Source organism: Sinohyriopsis cumingii, chromosome 10 (assembly GCF_028554795.1).
Source record: "Sinohyriopsis cumingii isolate HCF-2022 chromosome 10, ASM2855479v2, whole genome shotgun sequence".
Lineage (NCBI taxonomy): Eukaryota > Metazoa > Mollusca > Bivalvia > Unionida > Unionidae > Sinohyriopsis > Sinohyriopsis cumingii.
In genome coordinates this window covers 12206167-12229998 of record NC_142970.1, presented here as the reverse complement: position 1 = coordinate 12229998, position 23832 = coordinate 12206167, and the positions used below count along the sequence as shown (strand labels likewise).

The window sequence follows — 23832 nt, the reverse complement described above, 5'->3', positions numbered from 1 at the left end:
CAATGAAAAGAACAAGCTATGTTTCGATTGCATGGACTTAACTGAGGGAAATCAGGACCAGAGTCCCAATCCAGCCCATTCATAATGGTGCAGCTGATTGGCTCCTTCAGTGTGTGTCAGCCAATCAGCTATTGCTATTTTCATCCTCCCCGAATGTGCGCTGGACATTTCAAAGAAGAGCATGAGTACGAAAAACGTGCAAAATAGTCCTTCCAGAGGCCCAACCAGGTACACTCAGTAAGAACCATGTATTATATTTGCCCTGGTGATCAAGGATTTTCCTGATTGAGGAAGTTTCTTCCCTTACTTGGGATATGCGGTTCTGAGAAACGGGCCCCGGATAGCAGACTGGTCTAAGGTGTTCGCCCTTAAAGATCACTCACACATCTCACATCTGTCCAATTGATTTCGACTCTCGGATCGACATTGTACGTATATAATAAATTAGTAGCTTCCTGTGGGTCGTTGGTCTTTCACGAGGTCTTTCCATGTTCTTTTTCGCTAGAAAACCAGTATGTTATGGACGGATTGCCATCTATTGCTAGAACATGTTAAGCGTCACAAATCCAGACAAAACCGCATTTTATGAGAAATTATTGCCTACAAAGAACTATGAGATAGTAACACGTTGTTTTATGTATCATTTAGTCACTGTGACCTTTATTTTACAGTCTAGAAATGTTCGCCATACATGCAACTTGTGGTGCGATATTGTAATCAATATTTGGATGACATCATCCTTTGCACCAGTCCGAGTTTAGTTTTTGCAATGATTCCTTTTTTCGAAACTGTTCTCTTGGCATGAAACGTTAGGGTGCATTCATTTTGGAGAGTACAAATGACCTTGGAAAATTATATTGTCCACTACTTGTGTGGTTCAGTCATCATTCTTCATGATATTTATTGATTTTTCAAAAACGAAATGGTCCAGGTTATTTAATCGTAGAATTGGTACACCAGTTTTGCGATACCGTCCGCTTCCGTATCAGATATGTTTGGTTTTGCTTAAATCGTTACGGTCTTATTAACAAAGCACGGTCAGGAATTGTGTCTTAGTACGTGCCAATATGGCGTCCCGAAATTTGATTTTCCAAACATCGGCGCAAAACAGATATTCGCATGCAAAATGTGACTTTTTATTCATCAGGATTAGGATACAATAAAGAAAGCCAATACAATAAAGAGAACCGAATCAGTAATCATTGACTGCTTTGCCGGAGTCTCGATCCTAACAGATCTCATAGAAACAGACTCCTCAAGATCAGTATACTCCTTGTCACCGTTGGAGTACATCCAGAAGATGTTAAAGAAAGTGACCGACAAGATGAATATTTAAGATCAACAACGTTTAATCGACCGGAATATCAAATTTATTTTTGAACATCTGATGTGATTTGTGAATGTATTAGGCAAATTATCTTAGATCGGCTAACATTAATAACAGTCTAATCATTTGTCACGAAGCGGGCATACTATCAGCCGCTATTTCAGCGTTGGCATGCCGACCTAGAGTAATTTGTCTAAAACATCCTTTAGTCGTATTAGATGCAACAATATCTAATATATTGCAGCAGAATAGAAATATAAATCTTCTTTCACTTTGACAGAGTTTGCAATATCGTTTCCGTCTATTTCTATCTATGTCTAGGACAACCATACTTGCATGATGCGTGTACATGTGTATAGCAGGGAATGGGGTGCCAGGTACTACCTATAAGGAACTCTTTAGCGTTTAATGATTCAAACAATTTAAATATAACCGTTGTAATAAGTATATAGGCAATGGAAACAGTAGAATGAACACATCAGTGATTCTAAACACACATACACACACACACTACACGTATTTATGACAACACATCTCACATGATTAGATAGGTTCCCATTTGATAACATTATAGACATTAGATGCTTGAAACTACAATAAAATATCAACTGGAAAAACACAATAAAAACACAGTAGCTAGGCTAGGATAAATACCTTTTCCAAAGACACTTGTCTTGGACATGTGTCGGTGTAAATATGCTGTGTTTGGATAAAGTTCTGTCACTCGAGGAACCGGTTTACATCCACATCCTTCTGTGAACAGAGTTGAGTTTATTTACTTTTATAACTTAACATTTAAACCACGCTTGTGTATTCCATGTAATAGGTAAACCTCCCGTCCATCCCCACCACACACACCGGCTTTCAACTGAGCAAAACACCTTAGTTTTACTTGGTGTTGTAGTTCTTGTCTTGAGGTATTATGCCATTTTTGATGTGAATATATCTTGCACATGACATAACAAGACCTTGTGTGGGTATAATGGTGATTGGTTGTTCTTTACGTCATCAACATCGTTGTACACAATATAACATATAATTATTCAAACTTAGGTAATCTTGTTCCTGGATGAAGCTATCGTTGCCGAGCGCGAGCTACTTACATATGACTGCGAAACAGATGACTGATTCCTGTTCGTTCAGCTTTTTAATTCAGCTAAGAAACAATTATTCAGAACGTAAACAATATCTAGGTTAATCGGTTGTTTGACAGAGAGTCTGTATATGTGAAAGGCCTATGACGACGAGATAATGAAATGAATGAAAAGAAATTTCATGAATCTATGTCATACTAATAGATGAACCAAAATGTCACCTGCCCTTACACGTTTTGCAGATGTTTGTGATTATTGAACCCAACAAGAAGGAATGTAAGTTGTATTTCTCGTCATAAATTAGCATTGTTTCTTCATAGGTAGCTTTATTTTACAGTCAAATATAACCGAGGTAGATATTGAGCTAAATATAACACTGGCAAAAAGGTTGTTTTACATTTCTGCTTTGATCACACAACTACTTTTCTCACCATCCAGCAACGAATTGTTTCACCATCTATGACAAAATATCGCAATTTCAAATTGGGTCTATTGACACTTTTGATTTTTGCAGCCCGAATAATTGAAAGTCGTAATTTCACGCGATATCTGAAATATTTACACATCGATTCACATCGTATTACCTTTCACAACGCATTCCTCATCAAACAAAACTTAATTTGCATGCACACAGCCGTCGATGTCGATATATTCACATGGCAGCTTAAGGCAGTAATTAACCATTATTTCGTTAGGAAACTGCTTTCTGTAACCAGGTGGCGCTATATAAATGTAACTATCTGTATATACTTATAAACCCATAATATTCAAACATTACATAGGTGGCAATCAATGTCCCGGTAACATGCTCCTGGTCTTGTCAACTACCTGGCTATCGAAGAGGAAATCTGAGACAAAGGATGGCTTTTATTCGCTTTACGTCCACAAGGCAATTGCTTTTGGTGTCGGTGGTCAGTCTGTTCTGGAGAGCTATGATCCTCCACGCAGAGTCACTTACTTTGTCAACTTTTTCACCAGGGCTTGTACGAATGGACAAAGACATGATGGCAAAGAAGTCGAGGTAAGTTTTTTTACTTTCTTTAGTTTTAAAATTATGCACGTTTGATTTAAGTCATTCTTTGTATGTCACTGTAAATACTTAAGAATTTCGATTCGAAAAGAAACATGTATATCACTGTAATCCCTGCAATGCAACTCCCATAATTCTCTAGAACGCGGCCATGAGTTAATGACCCGGAATTTATATCGAGGGTTCAGTCTAACGTTGCACCTGCCAAAGTATCGAGACAGTCTTGTGAACTTCGTATTGTACATACATCAGGCTTTGTCGCAGCATTCAGAAAAGGCTGAGAACGGCTTTTATACCTAAATTACTCTAAAGGAGCATTAGCATGATTTTGAATCATTTTACAATTATTTATGAACATTTAAATATTTAACCCGATTCTTAACGGGGTATTGGCTACATCCTGGGGCATACATTGTATGCATTCAAATGTGTACAACAATTTAACACACGAATTTCCAAGCAAATCGTATCGTCTGTTTACAACATAGTACAGATCTATTTGGAAGTATAATTGGTATATAATCTTGACTGACCTTCAAGTTTGTTCTACCTATAATACAGGCATATCTTGACTTACCTTCAAGTTTGTTCTACCTATAACACAGGGATATCTTGACTGACCTTCATGTTTGTTCTACCTGTAACACAGACATATCTTGAGTTATTTTCAAGTTTGTTCTACCTATAACACAGGCATATCTTGACGTACCTTCAAGTTTGTTCTACCTATAACACAGACATATCTTGATTTACCTTCAAGTTTGTTCTACCTGTAACACAGACATATCTTGAGTTACTGTCAAGTTTGTTCTACCTATAACACAGGCATATCTTGACTTACCTTCAAGTATGTTCTATCTATAACACAGGAATATCTTAACTTACCTTCAAGTTTGTTCATCCTATAACACAGGCATATGTTGACATACCTTCAATTTTGTTCTTCCTATAACACAGGCATATCTTGACTGCCCAATGAGTAGCTCCCTGAAATTAACAAAACTGGTGGACGACAAACTATGGACTCGCAGCATCGTGTCTGAGCTAGGACTAGCTTTTCCGGAGACTGTGGCATTCGCTTACAACTCAGATACTGTTTATCCAAAGCAAGAACCAGATATCCGTGTTGTTCATATAGATGAGAAGAAAACAAACTTAGAAGAGATCGTAGATGTAGAAGTCAATACATTCCTGGATAGATGTGTTAGAAAAGAAGTGAAAATGGTAAGAAAATTATTTGTTTGGCAGATAATGCAAGCAAATGAAGAGTGATTTAAGATTTGACCTTTTTGCTGATATGCTGTTACGACAATACATCCAAATTGTTGATGGATATAGAGTTTTCTGATTATGGGTTATTTAGGGCTCGATATAAGGCAGCTATCCGGAGAAAATAGTATCTTTGCTGGTAAATTACAATTTATCAGAGTCATATTTTTCATATTTCTTATTTATCCCCAAAGATATACTTCGACAATATCCTTGGTAAAATGGTTAGACCCATTATTTTAAATTTCAATAGCAGTTCTGGAACGTTTAGCGAGGTTGTGAATATATAAAAATCCTTCAATTTGTTTATCCTTTACTTTTCCACAATAGAAGATACCCACTATTGAAGTGTTTTTCTTATTTGGTTTTCTTCTGCAAGCATTACGTACTGGAAATCTTCAATTTCCACCACTTTAATTTTCTGTCATTTTTTAATAATAAAATAAATACACAACCAACATATCGTATCCTTTTCATTATCAAGATTGTGGTGAAACCCTCTGGAATCATGTGGCATGCTAGTAACGGTGTGACGTACCATTGGATTCATAACCGCGAAGAAATCATCCAAGTAATCCTCGAATTCTTTACCCTGATTGATCAAGGAGACGCTGTGCTGGTGGAAACATTCATTGAGACCATCAAACCCATCAAAACCTCCAAGGGTAAGTAGAGGCAGCACGTACACTACAATACAAGAGATTCATCTCTCGAAAATTACCAAGGTTTTTCTTTTTCATCATCACTATCCCACTCTTCGGTCCACTCCTGGCTGACCCTGTATGACCATGGTTCGTGGATCACAACAAAAAATGTGTTAAAATAGTATGTATGCTCTTCCGATAAATATAATATATATATTCATTTATAACATGTTTATACCCATCCATCACTCTTGGCAGGTGGTAGCAGCAAACCGAAAGCTGGTTATTATGATTTGCTATGGATTTCCACAAAAGTTAAATATTTTTAGAAAAATAAAACAATTATAGCGTATTCCAATCAACATTCGTAACATTGCCACATTAGACGTATGATAATTTCACTCTTTTAAATTTCATCAGTTGGGCAAAAACATTATCTATGTTTTGTTGATACAGATGTCTATTTTGATTTCCCTTCCACTTTTTGACTCGTGGCACTGGATTGTAAATGTAAGAAATCCAAAGCAAGGGGCGACATGCACAAATTGTGCCTGGAGTGTACAAAATGTAAGCCATCTTCTCCTTGCAGCATGTGAGGTTTGTAAGCTGAGAACACCTGGTCAGCAATTCTGCTAAAATCAAAAGGCAAAGAGATGAGTGGAAAAGAACTAGTATGGAAGTACTAAGTGAACATCCAAATACAGAATCAGTTATGAATCTTATGGGAGAAGCTATTATATCGACCACCCCATCAGAAGATGATACCTTCATCTGTGACATCAGCATATTTTTGTTGTGGGGGGGGGCATATTTAGATTTGTTGCAGTCGCAGTTTCTTTAAGATATTCTAAACAACCTCAGCGTGGTTGCTAGTAGTTATATTTGACCATTCACCGTATCCATGTGATCCTAGGAGAGGGATCCAAAATGTATACCAGTCTTACTGACGATCGCTAGATGGAAAGATAAGAAGCATGTTTGTAGATTATTCAGCATACGGTTTAGGATTGTAGTCGTTATTAAAAGTTGGTCAGAGAAACACACGGACAGATCAGCGGACAAAGACTATCCATTTGCCAATGTATCGGGAAATATAATACATTCCTTTATCTGAACACTAATGGTACAAGGTGCGAAAATGGACCAATGTTGACAGAGCTCTATATATTTTGTAAAGACATTTAAACGTGATATTCACACAACAATCATATATGTCCTTTTGTTTTTCAGTTCCTAGATGGGGATGCACAGAAAGCTGTGCTGTTCATCTCAGATCAACTGTATGTCGAAGAAGTGACGATACACCTGTGACGACAAATGTGAGCTTCTGTTCAATCTTTGTCGAGCCCAGATTCGGGGGAAACGGCAATTAGAACAGCACACAGTCATTTCCGTCTTGTCGCGATATGACTTCAGAGATGTAGGAAACAGACAGATTTGACATGTTTAGTGATTTATCTCTGGCACAGTGCTCCAACTGAGATGTTCCGGAAAAATCATACGATATTGTCAATACCTCCTTCCTCTTCCATCTTGTGCCTTGCAATCAAAATTAGTTCAAAATATAGTTTCCAGTGGCGAATAGTTATAATTGACATTTAATTCTCGACTTGATGGGGAAAGGTTGAGGACTGTCAGATTTTGGGAAGTCAGTCATGGGCAGTCACTTTTCCTGACAAATGTATTTTACATGCTTTATTGTCTCTCTAGGAGCTTGTGATTAAAGTAGGATCATGCAAAAGTACATCTAATATTTGAATGTTTCTGTGAAAGGTTTTATTTTAGCTTTACACGTCAAAGATAAAAAGAGGTTTTGGGTTTCTCTTTCTTCCGTCGTCATTCGTCTGTCGCTTACCATATAACTTAACGCTATCCCTCCTAATCTGCTTGAAGGATTGATATGAAACTTTATATACACATTCATGCAATAGTCTAGTTAGTCATACATGAAAATGGTGCCTCTAAAGTATCAAGCATGGTCGCCAAAAACAAAACAGACAACAGCTTGAAATCTTTACATGCCATTCCTCGTCTTGTTATCACTACTCCTAAATTGATGGTCAAATCAACATGAGGTCTCCACTGACAGAATTCGTCTGATCTCTTGTTAGCGCAGAAAGAGACTCGTTTCGAATGAACATCCACTGTGGCTGCACATACTACTCTTGAATTGACAATCATTTTGATATGGGGCTTTCAGCAGAAGATATCTTACAATTTTCAGCTGAAACTAAATGAAAATGTAGTTTTCTCACAATGACATTCTATTAGAGTCATTGTTTGATACAGATAATAATAGTTCTCTAGTGAGTGAATTAGATCCCGCTGCTTTCTACTTTGTTCGTGTAAAACAAATGCTTTCTAGCCAGGCTGTTGGCATCGTAATCTCCTGAAATAAAACTACCGTTAGCAGCAGTCACCATTATATGAAAGTTTCCTGCTGACAATAGTCATACATTCATTAGAACACACACCAGATCACTTCACATATTTCATGTATACAGTTGATATCTACTCAGTATGATTAATTCTCGTCCTTAAGTGATACTGAACACACATGATTCCTCAATATACTATACAGGCAAGTTATTTTGCTTGCATAATTCTATTCATCATTTAGTCCAAAACTATTTACAATTTGCTGTTTTGTGGTAATACTTTATAAATCAAGACCATTCATTACCTTCATCTGTAAATACTGCTTCAACTTCCTCCATATCATCCCAGTACTTATTTCTATGGTTGTCACGTTGGCAGACCATCCAGATTGACAAAGGAAACGACCAATCGAAAGGCTATATTAAATATTTGCCCTCTTTTACCTATAGATCAACTGCGGGATTGCTTTCGTAGAAGAACCAGTAACAGATACCACTGCGATTTTGCAGCCACTGAGAACCACTCTGATTGCATATGGTGTGACTGACGACGACGAAATAGACCAGTTTGAAAAAGATGCCAAAGAAGCATCTGCCGCTATTCTTGACAGTATCATGTCATACGAGAGTGACCTTGACACTTCGGAAAGAGGGGGTCTTCTTGCCCAGACTGATATTATTGGTACGTTGCACTAAAGTCTAGAAGAAAACAAAGTAGAACGAATATATGAATATATATATATATATATATATATATATATATATATATATATATATATATATATATATATATATATATATATAGAGAGAGAGAGAGAGAGAGAGAGAGAGGAGAGTAGATATAACGCATACAGTCAATAAAATACAGATGTAAAAAGCTGCAATCAATATTTACCAATATCAAACCATTCCTGCTTGAACCAAAGTGTGCATGAAATTCGCATTTGGACAAATTATTCTGTACAACTGATGACTCTCAATTTTTTATATATGTTAATGCCATCTTCCCGAGTCAAAATTTACCTGTGCAGGCACAATTGTTGCGTTGGACGAGTTTTAGACCGTTCCTTTCGTATGTTTTCGGTGTTATGTCCACCACTAACAGGTACCTAAACCACGCTCACTTGTTCAGTCGTAGAGGCTGAACACTCAGATAACTTCACTGCAGTAGGATGAGAATTTCTACAAAAGGTTGGAAAGGTGCATACCAAATATGTTCATTGCAAATGCGTGTTATAATGATCTGCATTCGGCAGAAATGCAACTGCAAATACACCTAATTCAGCAGTGTAAGTAGAAGTGTTTGTTTGGATATACTGTCACTCTTTCTTTTGCTCTAAATGCCTTTAATATTGATAATGGACAATCGGTAGTTTTCTAATGAAGATACTATAAATCCATTGTTTCATCCGCTTTTCCTAGCCAACATGCCAGCCATAGCTTGATGCGCAGACATATGACAGAGTCTGCATGCTAACAATCTTTGTAAGCTGATTGACCGATGACGCATCGGGGGAAACTTCACTGCAATTTCTACAATAGGTATATTCAGTAGATATAACGCATCCCAAATATATTCATCATGCATGCGTCTTATACTGTCAAACATTATTCTTACTCGCAATGCACCATCGGTCAAACGGCTTGTTTGCATGCAGATTCTATCATATGTCTGCGCATCAAGCTGTCTGGCATGTTGGCTTAGAAAACGGATGAAAATGGATTTATATATTATATTCATTAGAAAATTACTGCTTGTCCCCTATATGCACAAGGCAAAACACTCAAATTCATCAATATTAAAGGAATTTAGAGCAGCAAGAAAGTGTGACAGAATATCGAAGCAAACATTTCTACTTAAACTGCTAATGAGATGTATTTGCAGTTGCATTTCTGTCGAATGCAGATCATTATAAGATGCATTCGTGATGAATATATTTGGCATACACGTTTCTAACCTTTATGTAGAAATCTCTTGCTACTTCAGCTACGTTATCTGAGTTTCAGCCTCTACACTTGAACCAGTGAGGGTGGTTTTGGCACCTGGTGGCGGTTGAGATAAACCCGAGAACTTACAAAAGAAACTGTTTAAAAGTCGTCTAACGCAACAATATCCCCTGCACAGGTTAAAAATCGTTCTTCCTGTCTCATCAGCTATATGCATCCCCACACCATGTACGAGTCCAATACAAGAAACCATATTACTTTTACTTACTAAGAAATTACTAATCTGGTATCTAGAAGAGGATTCTTACTTGGAGTGGGGATGCATATAGCTGTTGAGACAGGAAGAACGATTTTTAACCTGAATCTTACAGACTCTATTTAAGATCTATCGCAATCATTTGCAAATAATACCATCGTTTGCTGTCTTTTATGGTTGAGTCTGCCTTGTTGGATGCTTGGACGTAAATATCATTTTGGCGTACATGTGCAGGGGCATCTGCCCGTGCTTCCGTTCACAGTCTTGATTAATCTGTCCGTGCTTCCGTTCATATTTTATATTAACCTCACTATTAAATTATTTTATAGCCCTGAATAAACGGGACAGGACAAATACGTGCATCCTGTCCTCAAAGGTTCATTAATAAAAATGTAAATTATATACACAAACTATAAGGTGATGTCAGCATCAAGTTCAACACTCTTTATTGTCTCTGTCAACTCTGAACAATAATCTTAGCTAACTCTGTCTTTATATATTCGTGTTGTCTAAATGAAAAATACCGTCTATATGTCGAACATCGATGTTCTTTCAATTTTACATTTTTGCAAATTTACTTACTCGAATTGTAATTTTAGGTATTGACTTTGTAATTGCCAATCGCAATGGTGTTCTTACTCCTGTCTGCATTGAGGTAAATAGCCATGACTGCACCATCAACTGCCACACATTCGAAACCTTTTATCCCAAGATGAAGGAGATGACAGTTGGACCTTATGTAGAGACCATGATAGCAAGGTCTGTTAATTTCCTGATGGTCGGAAAGTGGGTACTTGTTGTTGGAGGGGGTGATTACAGCAAGCATTTCGTCTGGCCAGCTGCTGAGGAAATGGGTATAAAGGCAAGTAGCCCTAGATTTTCATCAACCGCTTCATAGGAAGTCAGAGATGTATTTAGAAATCCAGACAGAACATCTACGGCAGCATTATTGTTTGTCCATTAAGTTTGCTCTTGATATGATGTCATGGTTTTAAACTTGGTAGTAAAAGCACCGATGTTTATTTACCTCATATTTACCAAGACGAAATCTGATGTTAATAATATAAAGTATACTTGAAACTAAAAATAAAAGTCACTTTACGTTATTCATCTCACCAGGAATCCGTATTGTCTGATATAGGTTCTCAAATTTTAACAGTTGGGATAATAACCATTTCTCTCTGTACTGTGATCTTGTTGTCTGTTAGAAACAAGTACGTGCGTTTACCATGAATAGAGTGCACGTTGTTATTGCAAACTGAGTAAACTATCTTAAGCGCACTCGACAATTCGAAATAATATCCCTTCACAATTATGAAAGATGAGTGTTGTCTCTCTAAATTGTTTAGGTTGATATGTAAGTGGCTGTGGATGATCATTAGTGTTCTAAAAATTTTGTTCAAACTAGTTGTAATGCACAATCCAAAAGACTGACGATTTAAAAGCAAATGCGCGAATGAATATTGAAGCAATAAAGCTAATTGACTGGTACTGCTGAATCGCATGTGATATTTCTGTTGTTACATGGAGAAATATGTATCGTTTTGCTTAACTCGACATAGCTGAAAATGATAGAAAGTTGTGGAAGAGCGATTATGCTTTTAAAGATATTTGGTCCAAAAAGTGGGAAAATGATATGTTATTTAATTTTCCTTACGTACCTTAGTCCAGTCTTTAAGAATAACTGGATCAAACGTAGTTTTTTTATGCAGGTCATGCTGGTTGAGTCTGATCCAAATCATTTCGCTAAAGACGATGTTGATGAGTTCATCCGTTTTGACTTCTCGGATCATACTCAGGATGACCAGCATGCCATGAAGATCTTCAATTACATAAGGAAAAACAAGATCAAGCTTGATGGCTGCCTCACGTTCTGGGAAGACTGCGTCCCATTGGTCGCAAGGTTGTGCCATCTTCTTAATTTACCAGGTAAGGATCTTACAGGATATTGCTTTATGATACTTTAATGCGATTTATTATTTGCCAGAGGTGACAACTCGGATCTAATTATTCATGAAATCATAAAGTGTTAAACATCATTTTCAAGTACGAATTGTATCACATATTTTAAAATTGTTCGCCATTGATTATTGTAGGGTTACTCTATAAGTATTTTTACCAGTCTATGCTCTTAAAATAAGTAACAGAAAGGAACGAAGACAACAAGCTTTGTAAACTTTAACAAATAATTTATTTTACTAGAATGCAAAATGAAAAGAAAAGAAAAGAAATTACGGTATTGCAAATTAATAAAAAAAATATCAAAAAATTAAAGACAAATGTCCTAATAATAAAGAGTCCTGAATAAAACTCAGTTCAAGTCCAAAACCGATTTAAAATTGAAGGCGATGAAGTGTCTGTTATGTTCTGCGAAGTGCTGATGTGTCATCAGTCTTTTGTTGAATCACAGAAATAGTATTCCAAGTTTGAATGCAGTATAAATTTTAATGAAGATCTTTATCCAAGAATTTTATCAGAGCACATTTGTATTTTCAGAAAAAATAATCGCTTGAATTTAATAATGTCTGAAGAAAATAAAATTCAGCGTAAACTGGTCACAACTTAGTACAATTTAAAGTGTTAGATTTTAAAGCAAGACTGGTAAAATCTTCACCGTAAAAAGATAATATAGTTCTCTGCTTAACCTCAGGTCAAGATTAGGATTTTCTAAAAACAACCATTATCTAATGGAAAATAACCTTCTAGAATGAATTAATGAATCTTGTTTTTCTACAAACACAGTATGCTAAAAAATGCACATAGAAATCTCCTAAACCCTGACCCTGATCAACATATTTACTCCTTCTTTGTTTACCTTAATAATAGCCCCGATAATAAGCTCAAACACATAGAAAATAATAAACCTATTGTTAGTTGTTTACATTAATGAAATTAAAAATATCAGTCAGGTCACGCTGAGATGAACTCAGTTTTGGACAAGGACAAGTTCATCATACAACGTTACATTACAATAACATGTAATTGAATTGAAAATTAAACTAACAAACAAACAATTAAATTAAAGATACATAACATAATATAGTATATGTGTAATCATTTGATATAAATATCAAAATGGCGCATGTCTACCAGAAAGGGATGTATCATTCACCCCTTCGAAGGCGTCCGTAATTGTATTGATGTGATGGTGTTTGTGTGCAATGTCGTACAGTCATTTCATCAGTTTGAACAAGAAACAAAAACCAGAAAGGCAGGTGCAATCAGCGAAGTAAATTAAGATGAATGTCATATTAAGTTAGATACTAATCTAATATACAACTGTGGAGAAATAATTTAGCCACATGTCATTCTAGACGTGAACTGTAGTACAATATAGCAGTCTTAAAAAATGTACAAATATGCATTGTTATGAATATAAGTGAAAAATGAATGATATATGCCGCATTAGAATTTACTAAATTATGAGCGATTCGATGTAAACTTCATTGCATTGAATATTTTCCATGAACTTCGATTAATTAATTCGGTCTTCATTTATCTTAATGTACTAAATACTATTCTATATGATGCACCATTGAGTGATCATCATACAATTAGATATTAGTGCTTTGCTAGGAAAGGGTATTTGATCTACAGCGATTTCATGCGAACAAGCTTAGGCTTGACATGAACATTCAACGTTTGTTGGAATTTTTTATATATACGTCTCTGCAATGAAATTAATTCTTTTTTATTTTAGATATATGAAGAACTAATACAGACATCACTTTTGTTATTATATACCATATTTACACTACTTTAAAACAATTGTAATCTTGAGCAGAAAGAAGTAACTCCATCACATTATCTAATTAATATATTCCCAGACGAGATAGTAATAACACGAGGAAGATGGTTTGATCTAGCGGTCGATTAAATTCGAAATATTTCTTGTCTATATTCCATATTCTATTAGACGAATGTAAGCACTCTTCCCAACTTTTCACTTTACCTTTCCCGGCCCATAAGTGGCTACGTTTTTTACCAGTTTTTAGTGGAATGCTTCGGTTCGCGTAATTCTCATTTGATTTAAATTAATCTCATGAATTATTTAGAATCTGTCGACAAACTTGGTTTATACGTGTGTATAAACTCCATGCTGCGATACTTTTTAAATGGCCTTTCTTGATGTGAATAGGAATTGCTCGCAGTTGTGGGTATTTTGTTTGTCTGACCATGTTTTGCAAAAGTGTATTGTGGGTGCCAAATATTGTAAGTTCTCAAGCACACCTCTGGTATTTATAAGCGTTGATTAATTGTGCGATTGAATGGTTTCCCTTTGTTACTTGTTCAAAACTTTTCGACAGTCTTGTCTTTCAGAAAATCTTTAATTGATGTCTCCGAAATGCATAATATGCAAGAGGCATAAACAACTGAGGACACACATGGAACATGCCTTACTTGTACCAAATGTTTATTTGCTGTTACACACAATGAATAAAATACAGAACGTCAGATACTAACTTTGCACCAGAAGTCGTCTTGACACTTTAATTTTCCCTCTTCCATCGAAACTTACTCTCTACTGAGCCCATTACGTTGGATCAACTGTAGCTGGAAGAGGAAGGCGTTGGGAATTGTCACCAAACTTTTCTCCACGGGTTTTTTCGGCGTGGCAGATGCGGCAATTAGTAAAACATGCGCCTATGGAGTTGCTTGACTCAGGTAACTCTCTTCGACGTTGTACCTCTTAGTTGTCAATGGTTACCTGGAATTTGCATGAGATTGTTCTTCTTTTTCTTGACTTTTAGTTAGTCTAGTGGGCATGATTCCCTCCATTCATGAGCGTTATTTCGGGGATCTTCAGACAAGTGTGAATGATGCCGTTCCGGCTGCCGACCAACAGGTCTAGTCGCCCCCTTCTTGCCATGCGGAAATGCGAGGATCGTGTAACCCGTCCGTCCGTTTTGCCACACATACCATCATGGCGATTCCTGAATCTGGACATCAAACTAGTAATTGAGTAGGGCGTGTAGTCTAAAATAAAATCCTCTGTGTCCTAAGTTGGACAAATCTTTATTTCAGACCGTTACTAAATTAATTATAAATGCTACCTTCTCGAGGCTAGATTTGGCTACAATTGTAATTTATCGACATACCTAAAACATGAAGCTATGGTGCATGGGAATCTACTGCTTGCATTGTTAGGGCGATTAACAGGGCAGTGCATCACTGGCGGCAGAGACCCAGACGTCTTCGGCTAAGTTTGATCTCATGATACGAGAGGTCTGCCCGCGCATGTCAAACCTAAAGCCGCATTATTCATTGACCCTTAGGACGGATACATTAGGAACACCGTTGCTGTTTGGTGGAAAAATAAGGAAGAACGTAAACAGGCATCCACAAACTGTAACTTCATCTTGCCTTTCACGCCTATAGTTTTTCCATGGGAGCAAGGCTTCCTTATTTTTCGAATTGCCTGGTTCGCCATTTTTCCGAGAATGGACGAATCACCGAAATTATATTAACGGGGCTTAAAATGTCAGTTATCAACTCTCTTCCTTTTGGACTTCCGTAAGAGACTTGTCCTCCAATCAGCAGAATGCAGAATTTAATTAAAAATGTATCTTGTAGTCGCTACTCGACAAGATGGTAGTCGATCTGTCACATAACCCAGATTGCCTCCAGACTATTTCTCGTACTTATTGCTAACGGCAATTGTAGACTTGTCAGAGAGGGCAACCAACTCAACAAATATATGACCACACATAGGTTCCAAATGGTGACCTCAGGATCTGATAGGCATTTAGTACAATATGAGAATTTGCTGTCAGTGTATATATTAACTGTCGGATACTACCATGATCATATACACACATCCTAGCGCAAATTAACATCTAGCAATACCCGATGCTGCTGCCCGCAATAAACGTTCCAAGGTGCATTTAGGCATCACGGATATATTTTACAATAATTGTGTATCAGAGATAATAGCAAATAATGAACTGAATAGACCCAATTCGGTCAATCTGTCTCCCGCGAATGGAATTTGTCGTGGCAGCTCACATGGCTATTTGAAATCGATATGGTTTCTTAGAGCTCTCATCCTTGACACTGCACTATGAAACATGCTTCTGGGTAGCTGTAGCTTCGACACGTAGGGTGAAAAAGTTAATGCCTTTTCATTGGATTATAGATATCTACATATAAAATCAACTGGTTCCACCATCCGAGTTGTTGTAAGCAGGCTTCATATGGATTAGCAGGCTTCCGTCAGCTGAAAATCAGTGCGAGTTGATCTGTACCCTCTCCTCCATGGATTAGTCTAGGTAGGTTTTTGATGCCAAATACATTCCACGGGCTCAAGCACCACGTTAAGCTGACGAAAAAATGAAATATAATTCGGCAACGCCTCTTTTTTTTGTCTATCAAGCTGGAAAAGGGATATATAAACACCTAACCCATGGGATAATGGTTAATGTGAGTTATATATTTGTCATATTCCATGATTACATCATATCAAGACGCAACTTAAAAATCTTCACTCATGAAATCAGAACCATCTCTGCAAAACACATGGTCGAACGGAAATAAAGCTGATCTGGGATATGATAAATGGAGTTAGCTGGCACGCACAGTCAACCTTCTCAAGCTAATGTCTGCGTAATCTGACATTGCAAAGACAATAGTCCAATCCAGTCTGGTGGATGCAACCCATAACTTCATCAGACACGTTGGAAGTCAACATATTTTCAGGGTTCGTCCGGTGATTTTACTTGGTTTTTGTTACTGTCAAATTTGCTGATTATGTATCAGGAATATGCTTTACTCTCATATTGGGGAAAAAAGTGTCCCCTAAAGGTGACGATGATAGACTTAAGTTGATAAGTGCTGCTTCATCCTTTTATGTTTTCGAAAGGCCCTGTTGGGAATAATATATTCAAAGGATAAATCAATTTGATTAGTACTTACCCCTTTTAATGCTTGTAAAAGCCGCACACACCTGCCCGCTAATGCAAATATCTCTTAATGTGATCCTGATAATCGTAGCTGCTTAACCTATGTGCGAGTTGGGAAAAGTTTTGTTACTTAGTCATTAAGAAATATAGACAAGAACAACATAATATTTCGTTGTACCGCGATCACCTGATTTTAGAGATAGTAGAAGGTTTTCCCAATGTTAGGGTGATAGGGTATTTTCGCAGAATCATAAACCACCAGATAAATGCTTTAAATCCAAACAAGGTTTCTTACTGCCTTTCTAACCATTCTGCACAAAGTTGAGCAATTTTACTTTTACTTTTAAATAAGCAAATCATTTCTGGATTTTATATATTACTGTTTACGTAAAATATACGAATAATAATACTGGAAGATTGCAACATATTTGCTTTGAGATCCTTTAATACACAACGTATACCTTTTATAATAGATTCATAAGTGATCTCATTCATTGGTAGTAGAGCTATATATAGTTGATACATACCTTAGGATTCTTTAGCATTTAAGCAAAGCAATTTATCGAAGTCTTTTTATTTTTCATACAATATTCGATTTTTATATTCTGTTATCTTGCAAGGGTCGACCGAGAAAGGAGCATTGAGCGCCAAAAGTAAGAGCGACACACTGGCTGTCCTGAATAAAGTGCCTGGCAGCAGCCCGCACTGGCCATTAATGAACCTCTACACATCATGGTTCTTGCCACTGATGTCTCAAGCAGACATCGAAAATATTCAGAAGGTACGAAAGTTCCCTTTGATCATGAAATTGGAATATGGATCCAGAGCCGTTGGTGTCACACTAGTGAGAAATGCTGATGAAATGGCAGAGAAATATAAGGACATTCGTACTGTTCTACAGAAACCTGAAGATTACTCTGGCATTGGACTTGGTCATGGAAACACCTTGATGGTTATGGAGTATCTTACGGGTACAGAGCATGATGTAGATGTTATTCTCGATGGAAGAAGGCTGGCTGGTGCCTTTGTCTCAGACAATGGTCCAACAAGAGGCAAGACCTTCACCGAGACTGCCGCTTGTATGCCAAGTGCACTTCCTTATGACAAACAACGACAACTTATTATCGCCGCTTACCAATGCTGCTTAGAGCTTGGTCTGAAGAACGGTGTTTTTAATGTGGAATTTAAGATGGAAGCAACTGGTCCAAAACTGATTGAGGTGAACGGCAGGATGGGTGGCTTCTATCACAGGGACTGGATCAGAAAAATCTATGGAATAGATTTGCTGATGTCTGCATTCGAGATCGCCTGTGGAATTAAACCGTATATGCCAGATCGACCGCCAAGAGGACAGATGATGGGAATCATGTGCATCCCTTCATTGCATAGTCACATTCTTCAAGACCCATACTATATATCCAAAAGGTTGGATTTAGAGGCTGCTGGAAAAATTCACTTCAACCTATTCGACCATCATGCTGCGGTTCGTGCAGGTGGTTTTGAGGAGCCGTTTGCAACTGTTGCTGTGATGGCGCAGGACCTCCCTACAGCCCGACAAAATCTTATGGCAATCGCTGAGGATCTAAATATAGTCCATCCTGACTATAATGTTAACAGTTTCCTGGAGGATTTCTGGAGCATATAGACCAGAAAATTTCCATAAGAATCTTTCTCTTATTTATACAGAATTTTATAAAATTAACAGTTATTTTAGGCTTAGAGTTAGATACAAAATATTCGTAGCGCTTTGAATATTATGCACTTAATATCGTGTTTTGTATTTTTTAAATGTATGTAGAGACATAAAAAATTGTACTTTGCTGTTTAATTGGTAGTTTCATATAGAATATTATTAGGATGATGACATTATCATCATCATTCATTAATCTTGTATGCAAAAGTTTTGGTTCTGCAATACCTTACAACCGGGTTGGTATTTTAGTAGTTGACAGTGGTTATCGGACAGGATGAGAAAGAATAAAAACCACCTTATATTATAAAAATAGACACGTATTAGATACTGATCCTGCGTTGGATTTGCTGAGCTTGTTACCATCATAGATGTCATATTTATGAATACGTTTTATTAATCATGGAAACATGTATCTATTATCAAGATGTTGCACGAGTTCGATAATAAGCAAGAGCTTCATGATTAAAGAAATTATCTTGCATCGAGTGGGCTGAACATGTTACTATTTGAAAGTTTGTATTTCTGATTTTAGTTTCGATAAATGTGGGAACTGGATTAAATTCATCTATATATCACGCCGGTACCTTTAAGAGTGTGCTGAGAAGTAATCTTGCATCTTGGTACATATTTTTGAGGGAGCTCTTGAGTAGCCGAGTAGTCTGAAGCGCTCACCGTTCCGGATCACTGCCATCTCGCCTCTGTCGGCGTGGATTTGAGTCTCAGGCTCGGCTAACGTGGGTACGTGAGACAGCTTGCCAGTAGCTTCTCATGGGTTGGTGGTTCTTCTCGGTGTTTTCCAGGGTTATTCCTTCACCAGATAAACTGGCCGCCACGTGTAGCCTATCTTGTGCTGAAAAATGCCGTTAAACCCAACGACAAAAAGATCTGTTTTAATCTGTTTATATGACTTGAACTCATGTGCCTACAACGCTTATGGTGGAATTGAATCTGTATAATTTGATATGTAATGCATATTATAATTTATATAAAGAAGAAAAATATACTGCTGACAGATTGCCAGCAGTGTCATAAAATGTTTTTTCTCTCACTTTGTTTGCGTGGTTGGCTTTGTCTTACACATTAAAATAATCAGGTTATTATTTTCGTGTCTTTCATTACTTTTTTTGCTCAGATTATTTTTTAAATCTGCTACGTGATATTCAGGGTTTTGTATTTCACTTGCGCGTTATTTTCACATTCATTTGTTCCATTTGGATGTCGAAAACAATATCAGAAAAAAACAAAAATTATAATATCAACATGGGTTATACAGACATTACACGTATTGATTAATATATATTGCTTCCGATATGTGTGAGCGTCTTAAGATTATGAAGGCCACACTTAACAAGGCCTTTACATGTTAATGGAATTCAGTGCTGTTAGAAATAGTAGTCAGTAACTTCGCTTTCGTTTTAATCAGAATGGTTTGTTTCTAATGTACCGTCTCTGTAAGGAAAGAAACATTAAGGAAAGTAAGCCAATATATTGACTTTGAAACGTACAAGTTTGGAATTAGTAAACAGGTTTTCCTGTTGAAAAAAACAAGAAAAGAGGATAATTTTAAATATTAGACATAGAAAAGAAGCATTTGCTATAACGAATGAATTTATGAAAAGATATATTCAAAACTTAGGAATTAAAAACAATATTTTCTAAAGTATACCTGGGAAACAGATATAAAATAGTAATATAGAAAGTACCAGTCTAGGTGAGGAAAATACACACAGATATATATATATATATATATATATATATATATATATATATATATATATATATATATATATATATATATATATATATATATATATATATTGCTTTTGAAACAAAGGACTCGTTGACATATTTAGACACGGTTGGAATAATACAAAATGATTTAAGAAATAATTGGAGGTCGGGATTCCTGGTGTTGGTTAGAAGAGCATCTAAAGTTAGCTGACATGTTGTTTCCTTGGATAAGACAATTTACAATTTACAATCATTTTAGAATGTCAACCAAGTAAAACCACTAGGGACCATACATCAGAAGTGGAATTTATTCTACCAAAACCAGATGTTTTACTATGCTTCGCTGATACACACCAATACTATCTGAACAGAAGACTATGTGAACTGAGTACGAGAATTCTCGAGAATTGTGATTGATGTTGGATAGTAATAGGATGAGATAATCCTCATTGAGCACCATATGAATGATATCGTGACTCTCATACTAATGACAGGTTATAAGGCACGATACGAACGTATGAAAAACAAGGAGTATGCAGTGTGCACTTGGCTACGATGCTAAATATGTATGTCACGTCAGTTTTGCTTTTGATATTAAGTATTAGGATACGAAGCCATTGCTTGTTTGAGGTTCATAAAATCCATTTGACACATTCATGAAAGCACAATTTAACAGTCAAGACTTATTTCGAAAACAAACTGTTGAAGGAAATCACTATCTCCATCTACACAAAACAACATTTGTGCACAGGAGACACTACCGAGATTTCAACACACATACGAACGTATAAACCAACAATCACACACATGTATACAGCGAAAATCCTCAAAACCAAAATGGCAGTATATTTTAATATCTTCAAGACGGAATAATTTTTAGTGCATCATTCTTCCTTTTTTAATGTCGTAATTGTTCCCAGCAAACTGAAAGACCGTAACTCAGATATATCGAAGCAAATTTTGATCCTTGCTTTCACTTAACGCCAAAAACTAATATATATATATATATATATATATATATATATATATATATATATATATATATACTACGTCAGACAGACTCGCATAATTAGAACAATACCTGACACAGACGCCGACTGAAAAGTAGTTATAATATGTATAACTGATGTCTTAGCACCATACCAGAGATTCACAGTTTACGGCGAATTATCATTGACTAAATTCTTGTAGGTAAGCCATTCCAGAAGGACTATTTTTATGTAGTATATTATTGTGACTGATGATATTCATTTCGCATACATAATTAGTAAACAATTATTGCATGTTTCTTTATGGAAATATAAGGATTTTATTTAGTGAGTATGATTGTTTGCTTGTTTCGTAAAGTAAATATCAGGATTTTATTAACAGGGTATATGGCCTCTCATTTAATCTTTCGCCGATAGTGGCCGAGAAATCAGCAACCTGAATGTCACACTGACTCAGTGACTGACCTGCAGATTTACGTCTTTTACATGTATTGCAAAGCATGAGCGTTGCTTGACGACGGCACGATACCTGAAGCGAAGTCTTTCAAGCCATCATTACACCAGGCTTGTGAACTGTCGTGATTTTTACAAAACATTTAAACATTCTGGCAAGCTATTCATGCGTGTGTGTGACTAGTATTTTTAACGTAGTTTTAGCATTTCTTTCAGTTATATCGTTACGATGTTGGCAGTATGGCAGGTTATAGTGATATTTAGCACTGGAGGATCAGGCCGCAGACATGAGGCATCTTGTCCCAACCAGTCACGTCATCTGACACAATGCCGACCAGTCATAACACTAACCACTTATTGCTGAGCGCCAAGCGAGGCAACTGTTAGTGCACTTTTTGTAAGTCTGTGGTATTACTCGGCCGGGGTTCGATACCACGACCTCTCACATCCGAGGCGGACGCTATACCCACTTAGGCCACCGGAGCGGTGGCGGACTATTCATAATTTAGATGGACGTATAAAAAAATTATAACATTATCTAATTCCTCAGACGTCTTATGACGAGGACTGTTTTTATTAATGTGGAAAAAATGTATTTATTAATGCCACAGGATATTATTGTCTGAAGGACAGCATATTGTTTCTAAAATTCTTCATTAAATATATTTTTCTTTTACAAGAAAAGAACAGTATACTTTGTTTTGTGCACTCTTATAGACACTGACATTTATACTGTCACAATTAAATTCTGTCTCCGTCTCTCTCTATTCTTCGTCACAAGAAGAAGACATATTTTTACATACGATATCGGTAAACCGACAACTTCTCAATTCAGATAAAATGTTGTGGCCCTCAGAGTTTCGATTTCGAGAAGTTACAGTCTGATGTGAGATCGTGATGGTATTTGTTAACTACTCACATCAGGAAAATGTTTGTCAGCGCCAAGAATATACACCAGGGACCTCTTCATATATGATGACTCTTATCACCCCTAGTTACATGTTGCTTATTATATATATATATATATATATATATATATATATATATATATATATATATATATATATATATATATATATATATATATATATATATATATATATATATATATATAATAGAACATCTTGAAAGTTTTTACATCTTTATCTCTTTGCCTATAAGCATGTTTAACGCATTTGTTAAAATGTCTTGGAAGCTCGTGCACCTGTCTAGGGCTAGGATATCCCTGGTTCGAGTTAGAGACCGCTCGCACATGTGTCTCCTATATTTGGTGACAGCGATGGGATCCGCCTAATATAGTAACTTGTAAACAGATTTTCCATTCAGCCTAAATATATCAATTTCAGCGAAAGGATGTCTTAATGGATAGTAGTGGAGAAAATGTCTTAGAAACGTGCAAGATCTATTGTTCTTGATGTCTTAGGTGATGGAAGACCCGTCTATAGAGAAGGAGAGCTCAGTGTCAAGAACTGATCCGCTAGAGACTATACCCTGTATAACCTTTTCTTATGCAAGCGACATAACCAGGGAGAAAATACATCCCATCAGAGGAGTATTGACACAAACACCACAGAAACATGCTCAGCCGATGTCTTTCAAATTGTACTTAAAAGAAACATACTCAGTTGATGTCTTCAACTTGTACTCAACATACACATACTCAGTCGATGTCCTCAACTTGTGGAGTTTAGTTGTTTAGACGTCTTGTATTTTTCTGTTCCCACGGGATTGCCAGATACAAATCTAAACAATATTGTCAACTCCCATGTTGGAATCCTTACTTAGACTCTGTAAAGATAAGGGAGATCTACCGTTAAAGTGCTTTTTTAAAGGAATTTAAATAAATGTGATTTGCAACTTTCTGAAGCTATTTAACATTCGTTCCTTGACCACTAAGACAAACCCGCTGAGATGCAATGCTGAAACGAACATTCGTTATTTTCAGATTGGCTCAAATAGTATATAATTTAACAAAGATGTAATTTGCTTCGACAGATTAGGTCAACCCAGTTCTATCGCTTTTTTAAGTCAGCCAGTGGCCTTGTGGTTATAACGGCCGCCTGGGATGCGGTAGGTCGAGTGTTTGAACCCGGGCCGAGTGATCCCAAAAACATGAAAGTGG

At 36.6% G+C, this 23832-nt stretch overlaps 1 protein-coding gene across 1 annotated transcript in view; it reads left to right on the top strand.

The window, feature by feature from the left end:
- LOC149789605 (carnosine synthase 1-like) overlaps positions 1 to 19637 on the top strand; it is a 37982-nt gene extending 18345 nt beyond the window's left edge. The window contains exons 5-12 of the mRNA XM_089971624.1: positions 3204 to 3442; positions 4409 to 4675; positions 5205 to 5385; positions 6595 to 6683; positions 8193 to 8424; positions 10545 to 10807; positions 11658 to 11874; positions 17465 to 19637. Coding sequence (XP_089827750.1) covers positions 3204 to 3442; positions 4409 to 4675; positions 5205 to 5385; positions 6595 to 6683; positions 8193 to 8424; positions 10545 to 10807; positions 11658 to 11874; positions 17465 to 18489 — 2513 coding nt within the window. The 3' untranslated portion in view covers positions 18490 to 19637. The remainder of the gene's footprint in view (positions 1 to 3203; positions 3443 to 4408; positions 4676 to 5204; positions 5386 to 6594; positions 6684 to 8192; positions 8425 to 10544; positions 10808 to 11657; positions 11875 to 17464) is intronic.
- Positions 19638 to 23832: the final 4195 nt, after the last annotated feature.